This window comes from Siphateles boraxobius, unplaced genomic scaffold, assembly GCF_051911475.1.
Source record: "Siphateles boraxobius isolate OS27281-9 unplaced genomic scaffold, OSU_SipBor_1 125, whole genome shotgun sequence".
Classification (NCBI taxonomy): Eukaryota; Metazoa; Chordata; class Actinopteri; order Cypriniformes; family Leuciscidae; genus Siphateles; species Siphateles boraxobius.
Window position 1 is genome coordinate 143,819 of NW_027508728.1, and position 27,505 is coordinate 171,323.

Below are 27,505 nucleotides of genomic sequence, written 5' to 3' on the forward strand. Positions count from 1 at the left end.
TGTGTGCACAATGGGCTTTTACAGAGGACGCGTTCTGATCAATAAAAGCGCTTGTGTTTCCTCTCCTGAATCCCAGTTCTCGTGGAAAACAAGGTTATTTTTCTCACCCCATTGGCTGATCACTTTGCTTGTTTTAAGCAAAAACTCACTTCATTTTTTTCTTTTTTTTTAAGAAAACAAGGTATAATTTCTCATGTGATTTCACTCGTCTAGTAAATGCTTCTCGATTTAAGAATGTTTGGATATTCGGACTGGAAACAAGACGAGCATGTTTTGCAGTGCAGGAGACGCTGGTCAATAAAGACGCTCGTGTTTCCTCTCCTCCTCTCAGCCAATGGCTCTAATGCAGTCGGCCCATCTTACCCCACCCTCCTCCCAGCGCAGGTGATGTCATGTTTTCTGCCGGCTTCTCTCACTCCCAGACGCTCGTCTCCAGCGGCGGATCCTGCGGTCGATGCGCGGGTCTCGAGTCTCCAGGGAACGCTCCGTTCTCCACAGAAAGCTCATTCTGGACCAGACGGATGCGGGCGCTAGTTTGCATATAGTTTTGCATATGCTAGTTTATATCCGTCCTCATCCCGGACTCCAGGACTTCATGAGCTCGTGTGAAGATGAAGTTTTGGATCCTGCAAGGCTCGTTCCTGGCGATTCCCGATGACATGGATACGTGATTGGCTCGTTCTTTGACATCTCGGCCGGGTCGAGCCTTTATTTGTTTGGATTCTGAGAGGAACTTGCTCTTCCTTTTTTTTTTTTTTTTTTTACTGGAAAGTTTCCTTTTTTTATTGGGAAATGGCTTTCCTCGTCCGTTGCTATGCCAACTGCTTGCAGCCGTGGTCCTCCAAAGTAAGTGATGTCGTAATGGTTGTGTGTGTGTGTCGATTGCGTGTGTGTTTGTGCGTATCTGTGCTCTCCTTCTCTTTCTTCGTGCATCCGCTGCCTGGGAGAAGGGAAAACATCTGGGAATCTCGAGCTCGGATAAATGTTTTGGTGACACTTTACAATAAGGTTCATTAGTTAACTACATTAATTAGCATGAACTGCAGTTAAACAGCATTTATTAATCTTTGTTAATGTTAATTTCAACATTTACTAATGCTTTATTAAAATCTTGTTAGCATTAGATAATGCACTGTGAACTAACATGACCAAACATTGAATTATTAATTAACGTTAACAAAGATACTATACTAACATGAACTAACCATGAGCAATACATTTGTTACTGTATTTGTTAAGCTTTGTTGAAGTTAATCAATAAAAATACAGTCATGCATTGTTTAGTCATGTTAGTTAATACATTAATGAATGTTAATTAATGAACCTTATTGTAAAGTGTTACTAATGCTTTTTTTTTTTTTTTTTTTTACCAGAATATGATATATATATATCAGTGGTTTCATCACTCGGGTGTTATTACTGTACATCACGGGTGTAAATCAGCCATACAGAGTTAATTTCCAACCCTGTTCCTGTACACAAACCTGTAGTTTTACAGATAAACCTGAAGGACTTGATTAGCTGGATCAGGTGCGTTTAATTAAGGTTGAAGCTAAACTCTGCAGGCCTTCCAGGACCTGAGTGAGACACCCTGCTGAAGATGGCAAATCCAAATTGCATTGCAAAAATAACCAAACATGCTTCTCAAACATTCCCATCTGTCAGAAAGATAGTCCCGCCCCCAAACTCATGTGATTGGTTGAGGCTGCTGGAACAAACATCAGTGTGTCACTCTTCAGCATGTCAGACTACAGTGACCCAGAACAACAACACTATCGAAACATAACACGTTCGATGAGGGAAACACACGATTTGATTGGATGGTGAGAAGTGGGCGTGTCATACAGGAGTTCAGAGTCAGTTATGATGAATTATTATGAAGAATAAAAACCCGTTCACACCAAGGACAATGACTATAAAGATTTAATGGTAACATTTTACAATAAGGTTCATTAGTTAACGTATTAACTAACATGAACTAACAATGAGCAATACATTTGTTACTGTATTTATTAATCTTTGTTAATGTTAGTTAATAAAAATCCAGCTGTTCATTGTTTGTTCATGTAGTTCACAGTGCAATAACTAATGATAACCTTTGATTTTGATAATGTATTAGTAAATGTTGAAGTTAATATTATCTCAGATTAATAAATGCTGTAGAAGTATTGTTCATCTTAGTTCATGCTAACTGACGTTGTTGAAGTGTCACCTATATAATTCTAAAAATCGTTCTCAATATTAAAGTATTTGAAATTTGGCAAATTTCAGACACATAAGGAATAAAGGCCTCAAAGTTATATATTAATGCTATGAGTTTATCACACATGAATTACTGTCTTACACAGAGAGGTCGGACTACATTACAAACAGTTGAAACACTTTATAAACGGGCCTTAAAAACGTTGGATAAAAAGTGATCTGCTAAATTGGGAAAACATGATTAAGTTTGCAGATATTTTACTTGTATATAAAGTTTTTCATGGTATGGCTCCCCCTCCGCTCAATACATTCGTCAACAAAATCTGAACTCCTCCACCAGAGCGTCCACAAGAGGGGATTGTAGAATACCATGTAGAAAAAGCAGTTTTGGACAGTCAGCTTTCTCTTTTACCAAACCCACAGACCTGAGGAACATCACATCTATCAAATCATTCTCCAAATCCATAAAACATTGGTTATTGACAAATCAAATATGCTGCCATAATACAGAACAATGTGTTTGTATTGATCGCTATAGTTGTGTTTCTGTGTGTGCTTGTGTGTTGTTGATGCATCCTAATGTGTGTCTATACACCTCTTTAATATTGTATTGTTGTAGTGTATTTATTGTTTTAATCATCAACCTGCTATAGGGACTGCAGATGAAAATTAGCCTGACTGGGTAAATCTGGCACATTTACATGCTGGACTTTGTACTCATGTTGATTAATGTGCATTGTCACTTTTAAAGGGGAACTATGCCGTTTTTTTAGCAGAATGGTTATATGACTTTTTTCGGTTTGCATGGTGGCCGTCTATGCGTGAGGAACCAGACAAGAGTCACTCGCTCAGGCTTTCACTGTTAAAGTTGATTCCTGTGATTATCATGAGAACAGCTGTCAATATCTCACATAATTATCAGGACATAAATAAGCCTACACGTCGTAAATAGTGTAAATGAGAGCAATTTGCAAACTATTATGATAAATTGCAATAATCATGTCTAACGACATCATAACGGACATTGTTACGAAATAATGCGACGTACATGTAACTTTACTGATGTCATCTGGCATTTTGTAATGTTTAATTACATTCAAAAAACACAAATGAAATTATACAGTAGCCTAGGCTATTGGCTATTTACTTGTAATTTAGCTGCAATCATGTAAAAACGTTATAAGCCATCAAACGCAGTAGGCTACTTTATTATTATAAAGTGCAGAGGCCGTGAGTGCAGAGACGCTCTGCGTGAGTGGGATTTACGACAGTAGCGTTAAATACAAGTTCCCTACAGCGACTCTAGGGGGCGTTGTTCGACAAAAACAGAATTCCTGCATAGTGTGCCTTTAAAGGGGACCTATTATGCAAAATTCACTTTTGCATGGTGTTTGGACATAAATGTGTGATGGCAGTGTGTGTACACAACCACCCTGCAGTGATAAAAATACACCCACTGTTCATGCTAAAACCGAATGTGGTTTTAGTGACGTCACTAAAGCCGCAGGCCCCGCCCACGAGTGTTGACAGACACAGGCCCCGCCCATGAGTGTTGACAGACACAGGCCCCGCCCAAGATTGTTGACAGACACAGGCCCCGCCCACGAGGGTTGACAGACACAGGCCCCGCCCATGAGTGTTGACAGACACAGGCCCCGCCCACGATTGTTGACAGACACAGGCCCCGCCCACGAGTGTTGACAGACACAGGCCCCGCCCACGAGTGTTGACAGACACAGGCCCCGCCCATAAGTGTTGACAGACACAGGCCCCGCCCACGAGTCTTGACAGATACAGGCCCCGCCCACGAGTCTTGACAGACACAGGCCCCGCCCACAAGTGTTGACAGACACAGGCCCCGCCCACGAGTGTTGACAGACACAGGCCCCGCCCACGAGTGTTGACAGACACTGCCGTTCTAACATAGACCGCCCTGATCGAGTTCACAGCGAGTTGAGAGTTGTACACATCCGCCATTGCTGCACTGACGAGAATGTCCTCCAAGCGTTGTCGGTGTTGTGTAGCTGGATGTATTAATCCACATAGCTCTGTTTATTTACTGGAGCGATAGGCCTAACATTATTGATCATGGCAGTAATGAAAGTGAGAGCGCGCACTTTATTACAGTTCATAGGAGTTGTTTTACGGATATACAGTTTACCAGTTTATTAAGCACCCCCTGAAAAGGTGTGTATAATATTTGTTTACTGTTAGTTGTAACGAGTGTTTTTTGTACTTCGCTGTGTATGTTGATAATAATGAAAGGGAGAGGGAGAGAGTTTATGGATAATACTTTAATGCAGACTTCTTATAACGTTACAGTGTTTATTCAGCTCTTACAGTGATTTTCTAGAGTGAAATTGACGCTTCATCTTTTGTGTGATGTACAATAAACTTCATTGAACTCATCAGTATGTATTTACAACATTCGGACGCGATCCGCTAAAACAGGCTTGTACTAATAGTGGATAAAAGAAAGATAGAAAAACAAGTTATAACCGTAATTAAACTAGACTGTACCTGTTCAGTGTCCATACAGCATATATTATCTGGCTCTGTGGGCATTATTGTCCGACTCCGGGTCGAAATGAACACGGCTACTGAGAGTTTATGTTTTGATATTATCATTCCGTGAGATGAGAGCTTGTCCTGACACACGTCCTGCGAGCTCGTGAAGCTCCGCCCTCTGGGCCGGCAGCAGCTGCTCATTTGCATTTAAAGGGATACACACTAAAACGGTGCGTTTTTCTGAGCCTCAAAAAGTGACAATTTAAACATGCTGTAGAAAATTATCTGTTGGGTATTTTGAGCAAATCACAAAGTATAGCAGATTCACCACCACAGCTATCACTATCGTTTGAAATCACTTTCAGAACGAGTTTATCCAGCTGATGAACAATAAAAACACTGTCAGCCAATCAGAATCCTTCCTGCTGTTACGAGCTCGAGCATTTAAAGTGACAGACAAGCACACGCTTAGAATTAACTAAACGATATCGTCCACCGGTGTGTACGCTAATATAGTTATCTTTAGCAAGCAAGCAAGCTAATTTTATTTATATAGCACTTTTCCAAACAAATCAATTCAGTGCTTATCAGGCACAAGAATTAAAAGAAAACACAAATACAGGTAAAATACTTATCTTTAATACTTTATAGTTATCGTATGGTCTGAACGGGCCTTAACGTGCGTTTTCAAGATGCGTTTGTGTTTTGATGAGTTAATAGAGGAACTTTCCTTCCTCTGAGCAAGATGGAAAATAAATAACAGCGTTATCTCTGGACTTCCTCTATTCATGAAATACTGTTGCAATATGCAGTCGAGTCCGGCTTTACAACACACGCCGTCGCTTCAGCCATGATTCATGAGGGAACCCACTCGTGTGTGTGTGTCTGCCTTCATTATGAAGCTCACATTCACACTTTACTCATTCACTAATACTGCCAGCCCAAATCAACACTGAAATGCTAAAGGCTGTTTTATGTGTTCGGTAGACTAGGTCTAAAGGGGAAACCCTGACATCATTCACTCGGTTTTAATGTCTTCTGTGTTGCACATATTAGCAGAAGGACTGGCAGTCTCAGTCTCAAGATACTTTCTTCATTTCTCCTTTCTTTCTTATATAATTCCCTCCAGTTTTGCAGCTCCGCGATTGCAGAACACGATGCAAAAGTCAACAAAATGATGCATTTTTGTTGCAATCCTTCAAAATTCGTCATTAAAATGATTGCGAAAAAGGCAGTACTACTTAAATGTGTAAGTCGTAAGATATTTTAGTGTGTAAAAGAAATGTGCATGAATGAGGACGTAAAGCACGAGACCTGTTTAATGTTAAAAAGAGTTATAAGCCATGAAAAAAGAGCTCAATGCAGCGATATAGTGCTGACTAACACACACCTGAAGCCAACTATCACACATTTCAACGCAGCTTTACAGAACATGCATGAGTCCACATTACAATTTACAGTTATCTGTTATCAGAGGAAACTGTCCAAGTTATGCTTTTCAGAAATGTACATATACAACATCACAGTCAGCTAAACATTTATTAATTTCAACAATGTAATAATTTAAGGCAGAAACAATGAGCTCATTAAAGTAATGAATACTTGTTTGTTAAATGATTATGACAGAAAATTACACACACACACACGTGTCAAAATGCCCATCGTGTGAAGTATTCACTTAAACACGGTTGTTAAAGTCATTGTTAAAGTGAACGTAAACAGTTGAGAAAGAAAACGCATGCGAATCTGTGCATTACATCTTAAAGGGATAGTTCACAAAAAAATTGTGTAAGAAAATGAGCTTATCTTTATAAATGGTCGTTTTAGACTTTAATTTGTGACCGGTGTTTTGTTTTGCTCTGTCCTCTGTGCTTCCGCGTTACATCATTACGTCATGCGTCGGGTCAGAGGTCATGTGTTGGGTCAGAGGTCATGTGTTGGGTCAGAGGTCATGAGTCGGGTCAGAGGTCATGCGACGGGTCAGAGGACAAGCGTCGGCTGAGAGGTCATGCTTCGGGTCAGAGGTCATGCGTCGGGTCAGAGGTCATGCTTCGGGTCAGAGGTCATGAGTCGGGTCAGAGGTCATGCGACGGGTCAGAGGACAAGCGTCGGCTGAGAGGTCATGCTTCGGGTCAGAGGTCATGCGTCGGGTCAGAGGTCATGCGACGGGTCAGAGGTCATGCGACGGGTCAGAGGACATGCGTCGGGTGAGAGGTCTTGCGTCGGGTGAGAGGTCATGCGTCGGCTCAGAGGTCATGCGTCGGGTCAGAGGTCGTACGTCGGGTCAGAGGTCGTGCGTCGGGTCAGAGGTCGTGCGTCGGGTCAGAGGTCATGCGTCGGGTCAGAGGACATGCGTCGGGTCAGAGGACATGCGTCGGGTCAGAGGTCATGCGTCGGGTCAGAGGTCATGCGTCGGGTCAGAGGTCATGCGTCGGGTCAGAGGTCATGCGACGGGTCAGAGGTCATGCGTCGGGTCAGAGGTCATGCGACGGGTCAGAGGTCATGCGACGGGTCAGAGGTCATGCGTCAGGTCAAGTGTTACTCTTTCGCCGTAAATCGATGCGCACGGCCGTCTCCCGGAAGCTAGTTATTTTAGTCGATAAAGTTTAAAATATGGATATTTTAAATTTATTTGTAGGTGTATTTATACACCTAGGATGACTTGAGGGTGAGTAAATCATGGGCTGATTTTCATTTTAAAGTGACAGCACCATAATAAACCTGTGTCATTAATGTTAGTCAAAAAACAAAACACAGAGAGAATCACTCACTGCTCTCGACTGATCCATTTTTATAGCTTTAATAAAGATCCGTATATTTAATTCATACAGTAAAGAATATGAGGTGTTTTTTTAATAATTTTTTTAATTAATTTTAATTTTTGTATTTTTTCATTTTTTTGTACCTGAATTAAGACAATATACTTTCTGCTTTTTCCCCCGTTCTGTTATGTATGACTATTGTACATCTAGTGTAATAATATGGTAAATGTGGTATACTAATTACAAAACAAAATTACTAAGAAATTTTCCACAGAATTTTCTGGAAATTACAGCCACATAATCAGTCATTTAGATCGCACAAAACACAAAAAAAACAGAAAAAAAACCCTGTGAAAGTCTCTAGAGATTTACTGCCACTCTGACTAATGTCCACTCCGGGGATATACAGTCATAAACAACATGAGGCTCGGGTGAACTCGGATCAATTTAACGAAGACGGGTCAAAGGTCATGTTATTTTATAGTGCGGGCTACCTCACGATAATGTGCATATCCCGGTATATGTCTTCATTCCCTGTTTTATCTGTTTGAATGCATACATACATTTTCTTTGATCTACATTCAGGATAGTTGGTGTGCAACAGCCTCATAATGTTCCCGGGATCCGATCTGCGCTTGTGACGTGCTGTGATATGTCCGCGCTGGAAAATCTCCATCATTCATAATTCAGGAGCCGATAATTGGCCTTCAGCTTTGTGTCTCGGCTGCACTCTCCGGCTCCATTAATGTCCCGGGGTCTGGCCATCTTTGAACTTGGCAGCCGATCGCCTGGCAATGTTATTAAAGGCTCTCTGAAAGCCTCCAGCCGACATCTCCCCGAACAAGTGTCCGTGTTTCAGTTCTCGGATATCAGGTCTCTCACGGTCACTACTTTAAGGGCATTAATGGTTCCATGAACAATCTTTAACATCCATTGAAACTTTCCATTGGATTATAGTGGGAAAAGGGTTATTAAAATCTTCCTCACTATTGTTGTAGTCAAGACCAAAACATTTGCATTTGGACAAGTGTGTGTTGAGACCAAGAAAAGACCAGCACTTCTTAAATTTATCTAAAAGATACACATTCACTGCTTGGGAAATGTCTTATTTAATCAATATATACAGTTAGAATAATAAAACCCAATAGAGCTGTTAACAATCAAATGAAATCACTAACAACGACATTCAACTAACATTTGTTAGATACTATTACAGCTGCATGCAATTTTGTTGATTGAACGTTTGTGTTAAATCAATATAACATTTTTAATGTGGTCATATTTATGAATTATCACCAATTGCTGTCGAGACAAAAAAAAATCTCGTACTACAACACTATTCCTCACATTAAGAAAAAAATGGTTCTTTTAAGAACTGTTCACTGAAAGGTTCTTTCATTTAAAGGAGATATATCATGAAAATCTGAGTTTGTCCGTGTGTAAGTGCTGTAATCCGGTGCTTCTGCCAACACAGAAAACTTGAAAAGTGAAACCCAGTAACTCTGTTTTAGTGAGTCTTTCTCTGCAAACGTATGAATAAGATCTTATTATAATATTACCGGCTCTTAATCTGCACGTTTACACACACCAGCCGACATTTAGTTTCAGAAGCGACAACAGAGAGCAGTTCTAACGCAACGATGAAAGATCCAGCAAAGCCTGAAACTGTTGTGTCGTTGAGACGAGCACTGAACACTATTGACCAGAACATGTCACCGCTGTCTTATAAACACCTCAGGAACTGTGGACACTTGTGTAGAAGTTCAACATGATGATGAGATGATCAGTGTAACTCCACAACAACTACATAAACGTCTCCACTAACATTCAGAAACTCTTCCTGAGTCTCTCCGTACGGCTGCACTCGCTACTGGTTATTCTGGGATTCTGGATGACTGAGATCGGCCTGTTTTGTTATTGCTGGAGTTTCTGAAGCTCGTGTAAAGACTCCGCCCTCTTCTGAATGGAGGCGGAGCAAAAGCTCATTTGCATTTAAAGGGACACACACAAACGGCGCGTTTTTGCTCACACACAAAAAGGGGCAAATTTGACAAGCTATAATAAATGATCTGTGGGAATTTTCAGCTGAAATTTCACAGACACATTCTGGGGACACCGTAGATTTACATTACATCTTGTGGAAAAGGGCATAATATGTAAACTTTAAATCCTGCAGAGTTTTCATTCTACAAGACTCAAGTCACAGATATATGAAACTTTTCTGTCCAATTGAAAGAGCTGGTGCAGAGCTTGAATAATCTGTTAATATAGGAGTCATTTAAAAAGTGTTGAATACAATCACGTCCACAGTTGATTTCGAAAGTACGTTACACACATTAGCAGTGTCACACTTCTAGCCAATTTTAGACGTTTTGATGAGAATACATGCAAATCAATGTTCATTTAATATTATTTAGATTCTATTGTAGTTTTTATTAGGTTATAGGATAGTATATCATTTTTATTTCAGTTTTACTTCAAGTAACGAAAATATATTTGATGGTTTTAGTTTTAGTTTTACATGACTATAATAACCCTGATGCAAATGTATATCATTAGTGACTGTAGAGTGAAGATACATGGGAAGATGTAAATGACTTACAGGAATATCATCCTGCTAGTATTTAACCCAGTTTAGCCTGCGTGTCGTGACATGTAAATCTTTTATCACAGGTCTGTAACGCGTTCAGTCTCCATCAGGACCCCACGTGCACCTTTTCTTGACATTCATCTAACCCAATGTAAAGCCATGAGGCTCTGACCTTTGTTTTTGTGTGTTTTGCCGATGGTCACGCTTTCACTCATAGATTTGCTTTCAGTCAGCAGAACTGGTGAGTAACAGGAACTGAAGGCAGCGTTTGCCTTGACTCATAATTTACCGATGGAAAGGAACGTGTTGAGGCTAATGCTGAGTGTATTGATCCTGATCAACTAGCCTTCCTGTCCACATGACACCCTAAACCTCCCAGGATAGAGCCGCTAAAAGCTCTCAGCTTCTGCTTGGATAATATTCAAACGGTAAGAGTTTCCACTCAATGATGGAGCACATCTTTTATTTGGCCTCGCATTGTGGAAGTAGAAGAGGATTATTTCGGGCATTCGCTTGCTTTTATCCCCCAATCCCTACATCAGTCCTCTATAAAGCAAACTCCAACGTAACAACAGTGTATAGTCATGCTTTTATGACTTTCTAATTAATGAAACAGCCAGTTTACAACAGGAACGAGACCAACCGCAAACCATTCGCAGACAAAAGGCATTATTATGCTTTGGTTTCCCATGTCCCCCGTCTATAACGGAGGACAGTGCTTACTTTATAAAGCACAGGATAGAAAGCCTCCTCTTCAGGATGCATCTGTGATTCACGTCCTGATTCACTTGCTTTGGTCTGAGTGCTGGGCGTACACCGGTTCATACTGAATACCGCTGTTTATTTTTATGATATGCATTTTTAATATACCGCAGTATGTCTCTTAAACAACATTGGGAACGCGGCGTGACGCTGTTGGAGAGGGTCTTTCACTGTTGCACTTGTGTTACTAAGCGTGACAGTGAAGATGGAGAGGTTTAACTATAATTGATAGCTGTCAAATTATATTACAGTGTTTTCCATACATTGATTCACAATATCAACACCCTTATATCACAATATCTTATAATCCAACTGTGTACCAAACAATAATCACAAAATGGCAGCATCTGCGTTTGTATGAAACAAGAGCGAGCGAGTCCACGATACTGGATGGCATAGTTAAATAACTGTACACAAAATATTGACTTGACTGAGTTTTAATATCATTTATTAGCTCACCGAACGCAAAACTTCCACGAGGAAAACCCGTTCCTAGCGAGCGTGTAGCGCTGCTGACTTCAGTGACCCGGATGAGCCTGTGTTTGTGTGTTCTGTTGTTATCTGGGAATAATAAACCGCTGCGATTGACCAATCAGAATCAAGCATTCCACAGAGCCGTGTAATAATGTAAGAGGATCTATGTCGGATCGTATCGTGACAAAACGTCCAATTTACACCCATAGTGTTTAGGGGTGTGTGTGTGTGTTTAGTTGTTATTCAGTGTTGTTCTGGTTCTCTCTGAGTGTAATGTGTGTGCTGCTGTAATAGCATTAAACATGTGCAGTATTGATCGTCTATGAGAGCGCTAGCTCCTGGAGAATTAGCACATCTACCATCTAACGAGAGGCACATCACCGCAGGAGCCTGCCTCATTCATCAGGTCATCAGGACACGCTTCACTGACACCAGCAGGACCACAAACACCAGATCCGATCATGTTCACAGCGCTACATCTGTCAAGTGTCTGTTGAGTGAGCGTGTGTGTGTCCAGCTGTAGATAACAGACAAAAACATCATCACACCCTCTTAGATCAGTGCTTCATTTACACCCCTAAAACACATGTTTATTATTGAGTCAATCACCTGAGTTGGTCTTTCGATAATTAATTCAACATGGATAATTCACTGTTAATTCAAAAGTTGCTTTTTGAGTCATAACTGTTATAATTATCATTTATAACAATACCAGTAGGTGGAGACAAATGTCTGTTTAAGTATTTTATTCAAGATATTCGATCAGAAATGCAGATTCAAACAGTAATGAAACAAGGGAAGTCTTTATGAGTGTCATTCAACCGTTTATTTAAACCATTATACCAATTTTATTTATAACTATATTTTGTATATTTTAAATCAACCCCCAGTGCTCCACGGACTACAGTTTGAGAGCGACTGCCTTTGAATGTGTAAATGTACAGTAAGTGCATTGACTGTCATTCACTCGCATGCAGTTATAAAGGCCCTGACACACTGGCGTGTCGTCGGTCAGTGTCGGGATGAATGAACGAGTCAGTGTGTGAGAATGAAAGTGAAAGTGATTAGAGGGAGCTAGACGGCACAGACACAAGGCGGTCAGAAACGCACATGTTGTTGAGTGAGTATTCACATAGATGCAGGCAGTGAGGTCTTAAGAGAGCATAAACAGTAGAGAAAGAAAACACGTGTATCAGTATATTGGATCTGTGCATTCGCTCTTAAAGTGACAGCAGCCTAATATTCCTGCAGCTGTCTGTGTCTTTAATGTTAATCGAACAACAAAAGATAGTGAGAATAATTCATCTGGACTTAATTTATACAATGCAACATTCAATTTATTCAATTCCTGAACTTTAAGACCTACCTCATAACCTTAAACCTTTACATATTATGCCCTTTTCCACAAGATGTAACGTAAATCTACGGTGTCCCCAGAATGTGTTAGTGAAATTTCAGCTAAAAATTTCCACAGATCATATTTAAGTTTTTTTCTTAAAATGGACACTTTTTGTGTGTGAGCAAAAACACGCCGTTTTTGTGTGTGTCCCTTTAAATGCAAATGAGCTTTTGCTCCGCCTCCATTCAGAAGAGGGCGGAGTCTTTACACGAGCTTCAGAAACTCCAGCAATAACAAAACAGGCCGATCTCACTCATCCAGAATCCCAGAATAACCAGTAGCGAGTGCAGCCTTACGGAGAGACTCAGGAAGAGTTTCTGAATGTTAGTGGAGACGTTTATGTAGTTGTTGTGGAGTTACACTGATCATCTCATCATCATGTTGAACTTCTACACAAGTGTCCACAGTTCCTGAGGTGTTTATAAGACAGCGGTGACATGTTCTGGTCAATAGTGTTCAGTGCTCGTCTCAACGACACAACAGTTTCAGGCTTTGCTGGATCTTTCATCGTTGCGTTAGAACTGCTCTCTGTTGTCGCTTCTGAAACTAAATGTCGGCTGGTGTGTGTAAACGTGCAGATTAAGAGCCGGTAATATTATAATAAGATCTTATTCATACGTTTGCAGAGAGAGACTCACTAAAGCAGAGTTACTGGGTTTCACTTTTCAAGTTTTCTGTGTTGGCAGAGTCTTTATTTTTGTAATTTCAAATTAAGGTTGATATCAAGCCTCCTTGTGCTGTGTGTAAACTCATGCGCAACAAAACTACCCCATAGTAAAAACACAAATACAATGAGTAATAAAAAAATAAATCAAAACCCCCGACTCCCCCTTTAAATAAGGAAATCCCCCGATAAGAGTCTCCTGTGGGGGGATTCCCACATTTTCCTAAAGAAATTCAGGCTCTGCGTGGACTTTTTTAAAGAGTGATAGTCTCATTATCACTTGTGTTTTAGGAAGCAAAACTATTAGAATATAATAAAAGGATTAGTAATAATAATATTTTAATGTATCTCCAAGACAAATATTTCTCTATTAATACATCTGCCTTGTAAAATAAAATAAAATATTGACAATTATATGAATTATTTTACTTTACAACAGTAAAGTTGCTGTACTTATGAATTAATTTCCTCATTTGTTAGATTTAAACCCTAAAGCTTTTATTTAGATGTAAAAGAGATGTTTAAGTGTCTTTAACATCATTTTTGCAAACGCTTCTCATTACAAATCTTGTGCAATGCTGTAATCTGTCCACATAACATCATATCTGGTGATCATTGCATCTCCAAAAGCACATTAAACAGCACAAGCAGAAACACTGAATCCACTTCAGATGTTGAATACTGTATATTATCATTTATATTTTAGTTCAATTGACAAAGCAATGGCACAAAACACAATGTTCGAGATCTCTTATGTTACTGTGAGAAGTGTAAAACTATTTTCAGTTCATCATGAAACTGGTGGGATGGGTTAAACTGATGTACATGTGAGTAATTCAGGTAGAGCTTGAGTTTCTGCTTTCAAACTCTCGCTCTGTTCATAAGGCCAGTGTGTTCCCCTGGAGTTCAGCTGTCAGCGGCGTAACACAGCGTTACATTCATTATGCCACACAATTCTTCTGATTTATGACTGACAGCTACAGTCAAACCAAACATTATTCAGACACCACATATCATTTTTGATGTTTTCACTAGTGTGTGCAGGACACTATAGTTAATTTATGTAAGTGAGGAGAGCAAAATAAAGTAAAATGTGACATATTATACCCAAATATTCTTCATACAGTGACTACCAGTAACATTTATACAAATTCGGGACCAAAAATGATTGGGACACTTTGAGCTGATCATGTTTTGCTGAAGTGTTTTTTCTTTAATAACTAATGCAGCTTTTTACACCACAGACTGAACAACATGAGTCTTTGGCTTTTATTTAATATTTTTTGAGGACATTGTTTTGATGTTCAGTGTTTTGGTGTTCCCGTGCTCATGTGATCTGAGCAGTGATCGTGTGATCTGAACAGTGATCGTGTGATCTGAACAGTGATCGTGTGATCTGAACAGTGATCGTGTGATCTGAACAGTGATCATGTGATCTAGTGATCATGTGATCTGAGCAGTGATCATCAGTGCAGGGGTGTGTCGTCCTCTCGTTCTGAATGTTGTTGTGTCTAGACGTGAGTGCGGTGGGACGCTTGAATAATTCAGTGGAGTTCCCACAAGGACAGAGTTATGTCTTATAAAGCTCCTTCTTAAATAGCTGCAGTATGAGTATCTCGCAGGATCACAGAGAGGCTCAGGACACACACACACACACACACACACAGAAGATTTGCCCGTGCGTCACTCGTGTGTGTATCGAGGCGTCAGGCTGATGTGGGGCAGAAGGCAGAGCATGCATTCATATTTAATCTCCAGCATCATTAATAGAGACCCTCGGCCCGGCGCTGTGTGTGTGTGTGTGTGTGTGTGTGTGTGTGTGTGTGTGTGTGTGTGTGTGAGCTCAGTGAGACTGAAGCAATTAGCACCACCTCTGCCCTAATGCCATCATTAGGAGAGACGGATAACCTTTCCAGCTGAATGAAAGACTGACATCAACAGCCTCTCTGTAACTCTAGTGTCCTGATGAACAAGTGCTCTCGCTTTTGGATGCAAAATATGTCAATAATATTCTAGAATACGGCTAGGATTATTGCTCCACCTTTCAAATCCGCTTGTGCGAGCCGGCACTCGTTCACCGAAGTCTGTGAAGTTAAACGTAGAGGATCCTTTATGTGAAACGGAAATACTTGTACAGCTGTGCACTGAGGAAACGTGTCTTTACGCATTAAACGACACACACATCTGTCAGCAGGCCACGTACAGTACGGTTATGATTTAGTTTGAAGAGCTATGTATTTCAGACTTTTTTTTCACCACAAGTCTGAAAGAAGATGTTATTGAAGACAAATATCCCAAAATCTCAAAATTGACCAGTGAAAAAAAAAAAAGTTTTTGCCTGCCGTGTCTCACCTTAATCAAAAACATATCTAATTAATTGAATTCATAAAAACAACTTCATTTATTAATCTGACAGCAGCGCAGGCCTCATAGGGTTTGATTTAGTTTGAAGCACTCATGTTTAAGACAACATAGATCCGGCAGGAGCTCCTTTGTTATTGTTTATATGTGTTCGCACCATCAAAGTATGTGGATATAAATGATATAGGCACAGAAGCTCTGCAGTGAAGTGGATAAAACAGTGCTGGACCAAACCCAGGATTTTCGTTACGAACACGTTGGGCCCTATGAAATGGAAAAGGAACAGACTGTCTGTATCACACTTTAATTTGAGATCAATGCACTTCAGCTTACAGTACATGTTTGTCATGTTTTCTGATCATCTGTGCTTTTCAGATCGAGAAGATTGGGCAGAAAGATCGGGCAGAAAACGTATAATTTTAAGAGAAAACGCTCTGATTGGGGGATTTAAACTCTTGACATCTGGCAACCGCAAGCAGGACAGCTTGTTAAAAACGCTCTGATATATTTTGTTGAAAGAAAATCTATCGGCACATACACGGTCACAGCGCTTCACTCTTCACTCGCCACAGTTCTGTTCCCTGAGACTTTTATTTTGATGTTCTTTGCATTTCTGTGGTTCCCTGTGTTCATTTTTGATTTGGTTCACCTGTGTCCTGTTAGTTATCTGTTACGGTTTGCCTTTGACTTCTCCAGTGTGTCTTTTGTTGCAAATATATCCTCAACTCTCTCTCTCTCTCTCTGTCCTCCGCACACCATGACATCACTATAACACGCCAAAATAAAAGTTTGGTTTAAGTGGAAGAAATTATGACATAACTATTGTACAACCGAATTTACTTCTCAAAGTTAAACATTAAAACATTTTTTTAGGAACTCTTTACAATAAGGTCCATTAGTTAACATTAGTTAACTACATTAGTTAGCATGAACTAATAAAGACCTGCACTTATACAGCATTTATTAATCTTTGTTAATGTTAATTTCAACATTTACTTAACATTAGATAATGCACTGTGAACTAGCACGAACAGCTTTATTTTTATTAACTAATGTTAACAAAGATGAACAAATACAGTAACAAATGTATTGCTCATGGTAGTTAATACATGAACTAACAAGCCTTATTGTAAAGTGTTACTGGAATATCAACACAAAACATCACACAGATTTTGGGCCCTATTTTAACGATGTGAAACGCAAGTGTCAAAGCGCAAGTAACTTTGTGGGCGGGTCCCGGTGCCGTTGCTATTTAACCGGCGGGATAAATGCCTCTTGCGCCTGGCGCAAATCTAAAAGGGGTTGGTCTGAAGTAGCTTCATTATTCATAGATGTGGTTTGGGCGTAACGGGAAACAAACCAATAAGAGCTTTATTTCACATTCCCTTTAAGAGCATGATGAACGAGGTGCGCTTGTTCCATGGCGCAATACTATTATAACGGCGCATTTACCAGGCGCTTCAGAATCGGTCCTCAGGCGAGGAGATCGATGTTCTCGTCAGGGCCGTAAAAGAAAGAGATGTGACATTGGGGGATGGGACAAACCCACCCAAATTAGCTTAGGTTAAACATGCATATAATAATTTGGGTAAATGTGTAAGCTTTATGCCTATTTTCCCCATCGTCATGGACACAACAATGATTTCCCTCGTGATACATGCGTCAGTGTACAAAGTCATTTGTGCCGGGTGCAAGATAGGGCCCTGTGAGTCCATGTTTTAAGTTAAACAGTAAACCTCTGTCAATGAAAGGAATTAAGGAATTGTTCAATAAAGCAATAATCCCTGTGAAGCCGTGATTTACAGTGACTGTAGAACAGCTAAGAGGTGTTGTTAGACTCGACGCGGATTTTGTATTCATAAAATAAACACCAACAACACAAAATATAACATTATAACACATTCATTCCTCCGTCAAGTAATGTAGTGTCAGAGAGATGCAGCAACACAGCATCACAAACAGCAGTTGTGCAGTAACACTGGTGTAATGCGCTCACAGCTGTGTGTGTGTGTGTGTGTGTGTGTGTGTGTGTGTGTGTGTGTGTGTGTGTGTGTGTGTGTGGAGTAATTTACAACGGCTTCGAACGCAGCTCAACCAATCAGAATCCAGGACCGGAACTATCCGTTTTATAAATGAGATTTTATTACAAGATTCATTCATTAAGTGTGTTTGAAGTTGGCGTGTGTTTCCTCACCCGTGTTCTCAGTCATAAATGATGTCCTCAACCGTTCTCACTTCCTGTCTCGTGTGAACAGCTTCCTGTTGACCTCAGCAAGATGCACCTGACGGACCACCCCCCCCAGCAGATGCACATGCCTCCCAGCCAATCAGGATGCAGCATTGCCAGTGACTCGGGGAGCAGCAGCCTATCAGACATCTACCAGGTGCTTCCTCTTCCTCATCTCCATCCAGGCCCAGTGAAGAGTGTGTGTACTTTAACAGTGATAACATGCACTTTTATATTTCAGAACACTCAATAGGGGCAATAGTCCAATATCCAGACCTGGAATTTACTCGAATCAAAATTCATACTTTTCCAAACTGCGTAGGAACCCTGTAAATAAATGTGAATTGAATTGAATTGAACTGGACAATATCAAGTCAAGTCACCTTTATTTATACAGCGCTATATAGTGAGTGTTACAAAGCAGCTTTACAGAGATAACAGGAAAATAATGCAACAAAGTTTGTTTCCAGACGATAATAGCGTCACAGTCCAGCTTAAGTTCAGTGATGGTTCATTTCTGCTGTAAAAAGTTATTAATTTAGTTCATTTATATATATATATATATAGCTGTTCTGGAGAAAACCGTGATGTCATTGTCCAGCTCAGTTCAGTTCTCATATAATGGTGTCAGTGCAGGTGATATAGTTGATGAACAATAAAAGCAATGATAATCCATCTTGCGTTCAGAGCTCGAGCGTTAGAAGTTAAACCATCTGTATTGTACTGTAAGCGCAATCTTGTGCGTTTTTGTCAAGAAAAAGCACATACTTTTGAGTGTGTAGCAAAAAGAGTAGGCAAGCTTTGATTCTTTGTTTATTTATGTGATAGGAACATAGCATGCTAATGAACATTTGGACAAAATACAAAATGTAAACAAGTCGGACTATAGCAACATTTCTAATTCACATCCATTGCAGGTACACAAATACTCAAGATATACACACAACACTACAAAGACACAAAACCCCATTATTAAAATTACTGAGAAAAATGTTTTTACAACTGAAGCCACTTCTTTATGTGTGATATCTTATTGACTGCGGTAAACTATTCCAATATTTGCTCTCTATTACAGATAATACTTTCTGGCCACAATCCCCTCTAATGACATGAATAATGATTATTAATAATGATACATACCAATTATGATTATGAATAATGATAAATACCAATTATGATTATGAATAATGATAAATACCAATTATGATTATGAATAATGATAAATACCAATTACAATTATGAATAATGATAAATACCAATTACAATTATGAATAATGATAAATACCAATTATGATTATGAATAATGATAAATACCAATTATGATTATGAATAATGATAAATACCAATTATGATTATGAATAATGATAAATACCAATTACAATTATGAATAATGATAAATACCAATTATGATTATGAATAATTATAAATACCAATTACAATTATGAATAATGATAAATACCAATTATGATTCTGAATAATGATAAATACCAATTATGATTATGAATAATGATAAATACCAATTATGATTATGAATAATGATAAATACCAATTATGATTATGAATAATGATAAATACCAATACTTCAATATGTCCTCTGTTTCATAAACATTTAAAAAAAATTAAAAACTCACTATATTGTGACGAGAGGTTTTTTTATCCTGCACTTTTATTGACGACTTATATAGTGATTCTATTGACTTCAGAGTCGTGTCAGCTATGAATGACCAACTATTAAAACAATACTGAATATGTGAAAAAGCATTGAATGTAAACACATGGCAGCACCGATGGCCTCATGTTCCTACAATTCTTTAAATTACATTTTACAATGTTAGACAACTTTTGTACATGACTTTTAAAAGTGAGAGTAGAATCACATGTGATCTCTTTAACAACTCCAAGCTCCTCCCCTTTCAGGAATACATTTGAATGTTTCATCTCACTGTTTTGCACACAGTTTTTGTTGTGTTCATTAATAAACCTGTCCTGAATATTGTTAAGTAATCGACGCTTTTTCAAAATTGGTAGCATGGGTAAAAATGAGTACATCATCTGAACATTTACATCTTTACATACTCCACGTAGATCATTAATATAAAGTGAAAATAAAATTGGTCCTAAAAGTCAGATGATGTTTAACGGACAGCTCTGTTGCTTAGTTACGTGCATCCTGTCACTGTAAACCGGCCTGTCAATCATCTCGTCACAGTTAAAATCCTCCATCTAATGTAATGTCCTGGTGTTTCGGAGAGAGATGATGACTCTCCTCGTGTGTTTGCAATTTGAATATAATGATGCATTTAAAAGTCAATGTCTAAACGTGTCTTTACAAAAGTCACAATGCTTCTGCAGATGCAATATAATGTGGAAAACTTGTAATGATCTTCGTCAGGTTAGATGCTGAAAAGAATCACTCAAACCCCTTTACTGAACCTCTACATCACCGCCGGACTCGCGCGTCCTCCATGTCTGGAGTTTTTAACACTTTTCACTCGTGTTTGTAGTTCTAATCGAATCCTCGTCTAGTGCACAGTGGGTTGTGGGTAGAGTGGGTCCCGCTCAGCGTTACTCCTCGTCCCGCACGTCACATATTGAGAAAATGTCCCCTATTTTCATCAGTCTGTTGGTTTTTAATGATCATATTAAGAAAATGTGCATGCGTTCCTTTGCCTTTTTAAGAAAGCATTTTATTTATTCTTTTTGCGGTGTAGTTTTACACCTGTATTTAACAGCGCTTCGACAGAAGTACAAATACAACAGCCGTTTATAAATCCTATCCGATGGCTGAAAGCACAGGAGTAAACACGTCACTAGTGGGTTGTGACAGCTGTCAATCAAAATGTGGAGCGGTGATTCGTTCATGTGTTTCTGTCAGAAAACAAATGGATAATTCGGTCAATTACATTTAAATTTAACAGATTTGATTAACTTTTTGCCTGTGGTTGTTTTTATTCACATTATTTCTAAAAAAAAAAAAAAAAAATGAACGTTTTTGTTTTTCATGAAACCAATTCATGTTGGGTATATATTTTATTTGTTCATTATTTATTTATTTGGATTTTAGTTGGACTTGGTCAGAACTGTTTCAGAAATAGTGATCTGCATGATGTCTTTGGGCGCAGTGATGTTGAATTTAAATGTCATGTAAAATAAAGACATGTTATGTTACATTGGGATGTAATGGTGTTTTCTAGAACAAATAATTTTTGTAAGCTGAGAGGCAGAATACAAATGTTTTTATTAAGTTAGATAAACATTATATAACAGTTTCAGGATATGTTTTAGTGTTGGTAATGTCCCACACAAACTTATAATCGTCCCACATCTGGTTAGTTTGATGGTGGTCACCCTAGTTGTGGGTAATATAATACACTCGCCACTGTTAGCCGTTAGCGTGTTGTTCACGGATCTGCACTTCGGATTCTGACCGGAAACCATAGTAAACCATCCGGATCCGGATATCTTTGGAATACTCATTTCAACATACTACGATTTGGGACGTACTAACAACTAATTAACTTTTTTAATATTAATATTAACAGAAAGGCAGACATAACAATTTTCGGTAACACTTTACAATATGGTTAATTATTTAACATTAGTTAATGTATTAACTGACATGAACTAACCATGATCAATACATTTGTTACTGTATTTATTAATCTTTGTTAATGTTAGTTAATAAAATACAGCTGTTCATTGTTAGTTCACAGTGCGTTAATTAATGTTAACAAATACAACCTTTGATTTTAATAATGTATTAGTAAATGTTAATGATTAATAAATGCTAAAGAGGTATTGTTTATTATTAGTTCGTGTTAACTAAGGTTAACTAAGGAACCATATTGTTAAGTGTTACATCACATTCTCCACAACATACCAAACAATAAGAAAAAACGTAATAGCTATCTTAATAATTTCATGTCAATAATAATTTTCATGACTTTATTCAAACATGCATTAAATAATGAAGACATCATAATACAATATAATGAATATGTGAAACAGTGTCTATATTACACCAGATTACACTGTTCAACCATTTCTATCTCTAACTTGCATATTTGGCACAAATTTGATTCCCCAACATTAATCTTATTCTGAAAAATGCTAGGTATATTTTGCATTGCACTCTTTACATGTAGGGGCAATGGGAAATGAGAAGAAATTGGTCCTCATTTCGCTCACTTCTAAGTGTGGACGAGTTTGGACGTTTTTCTGCATGAACTTCATTTTTCACGATGACTCAAAAGAATCACTGAATCCGTGTTATGAGCTGAGTTCTGCTTCCTCTCCTCTTCTATTGTTAGATTGATAATTATAGATCATGTGTTGTAAAGTGTGTCCATATGATGCTTGGGTGAGTAGAAAAAATAGTGTATGTAAAGTTTTTTTTTTCCGGATGGTCATAAATAATACAGTATAAAGATATAATGAAATGAACATTGGTTTTACACAGTGTTTCTTCAAAAGCCAGGAAAGTGTAAAACAGAAAATGTCTGTCAGGCTTTTGAGAAACTGTCCGTATGAAAGATCTGGCATGAGTGCAAGAACAGCTTCTTCAGGAGTTCTCGTGCTCACACACACACACACACGCGCACACACACACACACACACATGGGTTAAAGAGGGTCGGAACGGTCCGGAACGCACCTCCGATAAATAAATAGAGAAATTAAATATATAGATAAATGAATACATTAATAGCTTAATGAATGTCCCAGTCCGCCCCTGTCGGTTGCTGTTCTAGCCAGAGCAAGAGGACTTTGCAGTGGAGTTAAAAGTCGAGGGTGAAGAAGGCAAATGACACATTTCCATAATCATAATTGATTTATTTCTGTTACAGTTGTCTGGGGTGTTACATTTATAGTTTTGGACTTCCCATTTTTATGTTTGAATTTACAATAAAACAAGGTTGTGTTCCATATTGTGGTGTTCAGCAATTTCAATATAGTATCATCATCATATAAGTGTAGATGGACCAAAATAAAGCCATTAAAATATCAAGTAAATAAGTATTGTGATACTTGCCACAGTGACAACACTTCTCCCAAAAAGTATTGCTATACCACGATACTCAATATGAGTCATTTTTCCCTGTTGCGCCTACACAAAATTTGAGGGTTCCCCCATCTGCCAAATCCCACTTTAAACACACACACACACACACTCACGCACACACGACAAGCCAAGAAACGCATGACAAACACGGACATGGTTTGCTCTGAATGTCATTGATATTAAAGGGCATCATAACTTTATTATGTTTGTGGCGAGCAGGACGAGGCGAGGGCCGTGGGAGAGCCGCTCCAAACTATGAAACATTATTGTTATATTATACATCTACGTTTGAGCAGATATCCACAAACACAGTATTTAACAGTAAACACAGGTCTACTGTAAACATTCAAGTATTCACCATATTAGAATAAACACTCATACTAGCATAGGCCTACTTGTATCTCATTTCATAACATTTTAGGCTGGCACCAGTTTAGTAGCTACAATGTAAAGTTTATGCAACAATAAAACACTTACTATTATGTCTCTTACCTTAAAAATTGTTCTCATAATCAAAACGTCTTCTTCTGAGGTAAATCCACAGCACAAACAGTTTTCCAAACTGATGAAAAGTAGAGAAATACTGGAGTCGCTGCTTCTTTGTTTCGAGCTGATGAGGGCGTTAACAGCTCTGCGTTCCTTCACGTGGATCATTTGCATGAGAACAGCTCGCGCGTGTGGGGGTGTGGTCACGTTAAAGTTAATGAGCTCGGGCTGGAGAAACTGTACATGTCCTTGCTTTCATACGGATTTCTTAAACAGAGAATATTTGTTTTTGATATGATTTACTTCATTTAAAAAAGGAGACTTCAAGCTTTGTAAAGACATTACTTTCATGTGTGGGTGGCAAGTATTGGCTGAGTTACAGATCATTTTCTGTCGCGTTTCAGAATGAACTTCACATTGAGAGAGAAGACAGAACGTGCATCGTCTTTTTTTCTTTATTTTACAAAAAACACAAATTTTTGTTTTTATTATTAGTGTACACAAAAAAAGAAGACATTTAACAGTTTTTAATGATGTATAACACTTGCCTGTATGACAAAAATCTACGGAGTTATTTGAGTTTCTTTTGCACTGATAAGAAAAAAGGCGAGACACATCTGTATACTGTATCAGTGTATCAGCATCAGTCATTATAATCTGAACACACATCTGTATACTGTATCAGTGTATCAGCATCAGTCATTATAATCTGAACACACATCTGTATACTGTATCAGTGTATCAGCGTCAGTCATTATAATCTGAACACACATCTGTATACTGTATCAGTGTAGACAGCATCAGTCATTATAATCTGAACACACATCTGTATACTGTATCAGTGTATCAGCATCAGTCATTATAATCTGAACACACATCTGTATACTGTATCAGTGTATCAGCATCAGTCATTATAATCTGAACACACATCTGTATACTGTATCAGTGTATCAGCGTCAGTCATTATAATCTGAACACACATCTGTATACTGTATCAGTGTATCAGCATCAGTCATTATAATCTGAACACACATCTGTATACTGTATCAGTGTAGACAGCATCAGTCATTATAATCTGAACACACATCTGTATACTGTATCAGTGTATCAGCGTCAGTCATTATAATATTAACACACATCTGTTTACTGTATCAGTGTATCAGCATCAGTCATTATAATCTGAACACACATCTGTATACTGTATCAGTGTATCAGCATCAGTCATTATAATCTGAACACACATCTGTATACTGTATCAGTGTATCAGCGTCAGTCATTATAATCTGAACACACATCTGTATACTGTATCAGTGTATCAGCATCAGTCATTATAATCTGAACACACATCTGTATACTGTATCAGTGTATCAGCATCAGTCATTATAATCTGAACACACATCTGTATACTGTATCAGTGTAGACAGCATCAGTCATTATAATCTGAACACACATCTGTTTACTGTATCAGTGTATCAGCATCAGTCATTATAATCTGAACACACATCTGTATACTGTATCAGTGTATCAGCATCAGTCATTATAATCTGAACACACATCTGTATACTGTATCAGTGTATCAGCATCAGTCATTATAATCTGAACACACATCTGTTTACTGTATCAGTGTATCAGCATCAGTCATTATAATCTGAACACACACCTGTATACTGTATCAGTGTATCAGCATCAGTCATTATAATCTGAACACACATCTGTATACTGTATCAGTGTATCAGCATTAGTCATTATAATCTGAACACACATCTGTATACTGTATCAGTGTATCAGCATCAGTCATTATAATCTGAACACACACCTGTATACTGTATCAGTGTATCAGCATCAGTCATTATAATCTGAACACACACCTGTATACTGTATCAGTGTATCAGCATCAGTCATTATAATCTGAACACACATCTGTATACTGTATCAGTGTATCAGCATTAGTCATTATAATCTGAACACACATCTGTATACTGTATCAGTGTATCAGCATCAGTCATTATAATCTGAACACACATCTGTATACTGTATCAGTGTATCAGCATTAGTCATTATAATCTGAACACACATCTGTATACTGTATCAGTGTATCAGCATCAGTCATTATAATCTGAACACACACCTGTATACTGTATCAGTGTATCAGCATCAGTCATTATAATCTGAACACACACCTGTATACTGTATCAGTGTATCAGCATCAGTCATTATAATCTGAACACACATCTGTATACTGTATCAGTGTATCAGCATTAGTCATTATAATCTGAACACACATCTGTATACTGTATCAGTGTATCAGCATCAGTCATTATAATCTGAACACACATCTGTTTACTGTATCAGTGTATCAGCGTCAGTCATTATAATCTGAACACACATCTGTATACTGTATCAGCGTCAGTCATTATAATCTGAACACACATCTGTATACTTTATCAGTGTATCAGCGTCAGTCATTATAATCTGAACACACATCTGTATACTGTATCAGTGTATCAGCATCAGTCATTATAATCTGAACACACATCTGTATACTGTATCAGTGTATCAGCGTCAGTCATTATAATCTGAACACACATCTGTATACTGTATCAGTGTAGACAGCGTCAGTCATTATAATCTATACACACATCTGTATACTGTATCAGTGTAGACAGCGTCAGTCATTATAATCTGAACACACATCTGTATACTGTATCAGTGTATCAGCATCAGTCATTATAATCTGAACACACATCTGTATACTGTATCAGTGTATCAGCATCAGTCATTATAATCTGAACACACATCTGTATACTGTATCAGTGTATCAGCATCAGTCATTATAATCTGAACACACATCTGTATACTGTATCAGTGTATCAGCGTCAGTCATTATAATCTGAACACACATCTGTATACTGTATCAGTGTATCAGCATCAGTCATTATAATCTATACACACATCTGTATACTGTATCAGTGTAGACAGCGTCAGTCATTATAATCTGAACACACATCTGTATACTGTATCAGTGTATCAGCATCAGTCATTATAATCTGAACACACATCTGTATACTGTATCAGTGTATCAGCATCAGTCATTATAATCTGAACACACATCTGTATACTGTATCAGTGTATCAGCATCAGTCATTATAATCTGAACACACATCTGTATACTGTATCAGTGTATCAGCATCAGTCATTATAATCTGAACACACATCTGTATACTGTATCAGTGTATCAGCATCAGTCATTATAATCTGAACACACATCTGTATACTGTATCAGTGTATCAGCGTCAGTCATTATAATCTGAACACACATCTGTATACTGTATCAGTGTAGACAGCGTCAGTCATTATAATCTGAACACACATCTGTATACTGTATCAGTGTATCAGCGTCAGTCATTATAATCTGAACACACATCTGTATACTGTATCAGTGTATCAGCATCAATCATTATAATCTGAACACACATCTGTATACTGTATCAGTGTATCAGCATCAGTCATTATAATCTGAACACACATCTGTATACTGTATCAGTGTATCAGCGTCAGTCATTATAATCTGAACACACATCTGTATACTTTATCAGTGTATCAGCGTCAGTCATTATAATCTGAACACACATCTGTATACTGTATCAGTGTATCAGCATCAGTCATTATAATCTGAACACACATCTGTATACTGTATCAGTGTATCGGCATCAGTCATTATAATCTGAACACACATCTGTATACTGTATCAGTGTATCAGCATCAGTCATTATAATCTGAACACACATCTGTATACTGTATCAGTGTATCAGCGTCAGTCATTATAATCTGAACACACATCTGTATACTGTATCAGTGTATCAGCGTCAGTTATTATAATATTAACACACATCTGTATACTGTATCAGTGTATCAGCATCAGTCATTATAATCTGAACACACATATGTATACTGTATCAGTGTATCAGCATCAGTCATTATAATCTGAACACACATCTGTATACTGTAT

The 27,505-nt window shown here is 38.2% G+C and overlaps 1 protein-coding gene across 18 annotated transcripts in view; it reads left to right on the forward strand.

The window, feature by feature from the left end:
- Positions 1–27,505, forward strand: part of rapgef6 (Rap guanine nucleotide exchange factor (GEF) 6) — a 187,406-nt gene that overhangs the window by 93,371 nt on the left and 66,530 nt on the right. For all 18 annotated transcript variants that reach the window (XM_077224609.1, XM_077224617.1, XM_077224624.1 and 15 more), the window contains one exon: positions 17,978–18,106. In XM_077224609.1, coding sequence (XP_077080724.1) covers positions 17,978–18,106 — 129 coding nt within the window. The remainder of the gene's footprint in view (positions 1–17,977; positions 18,107–27,505) is intronic.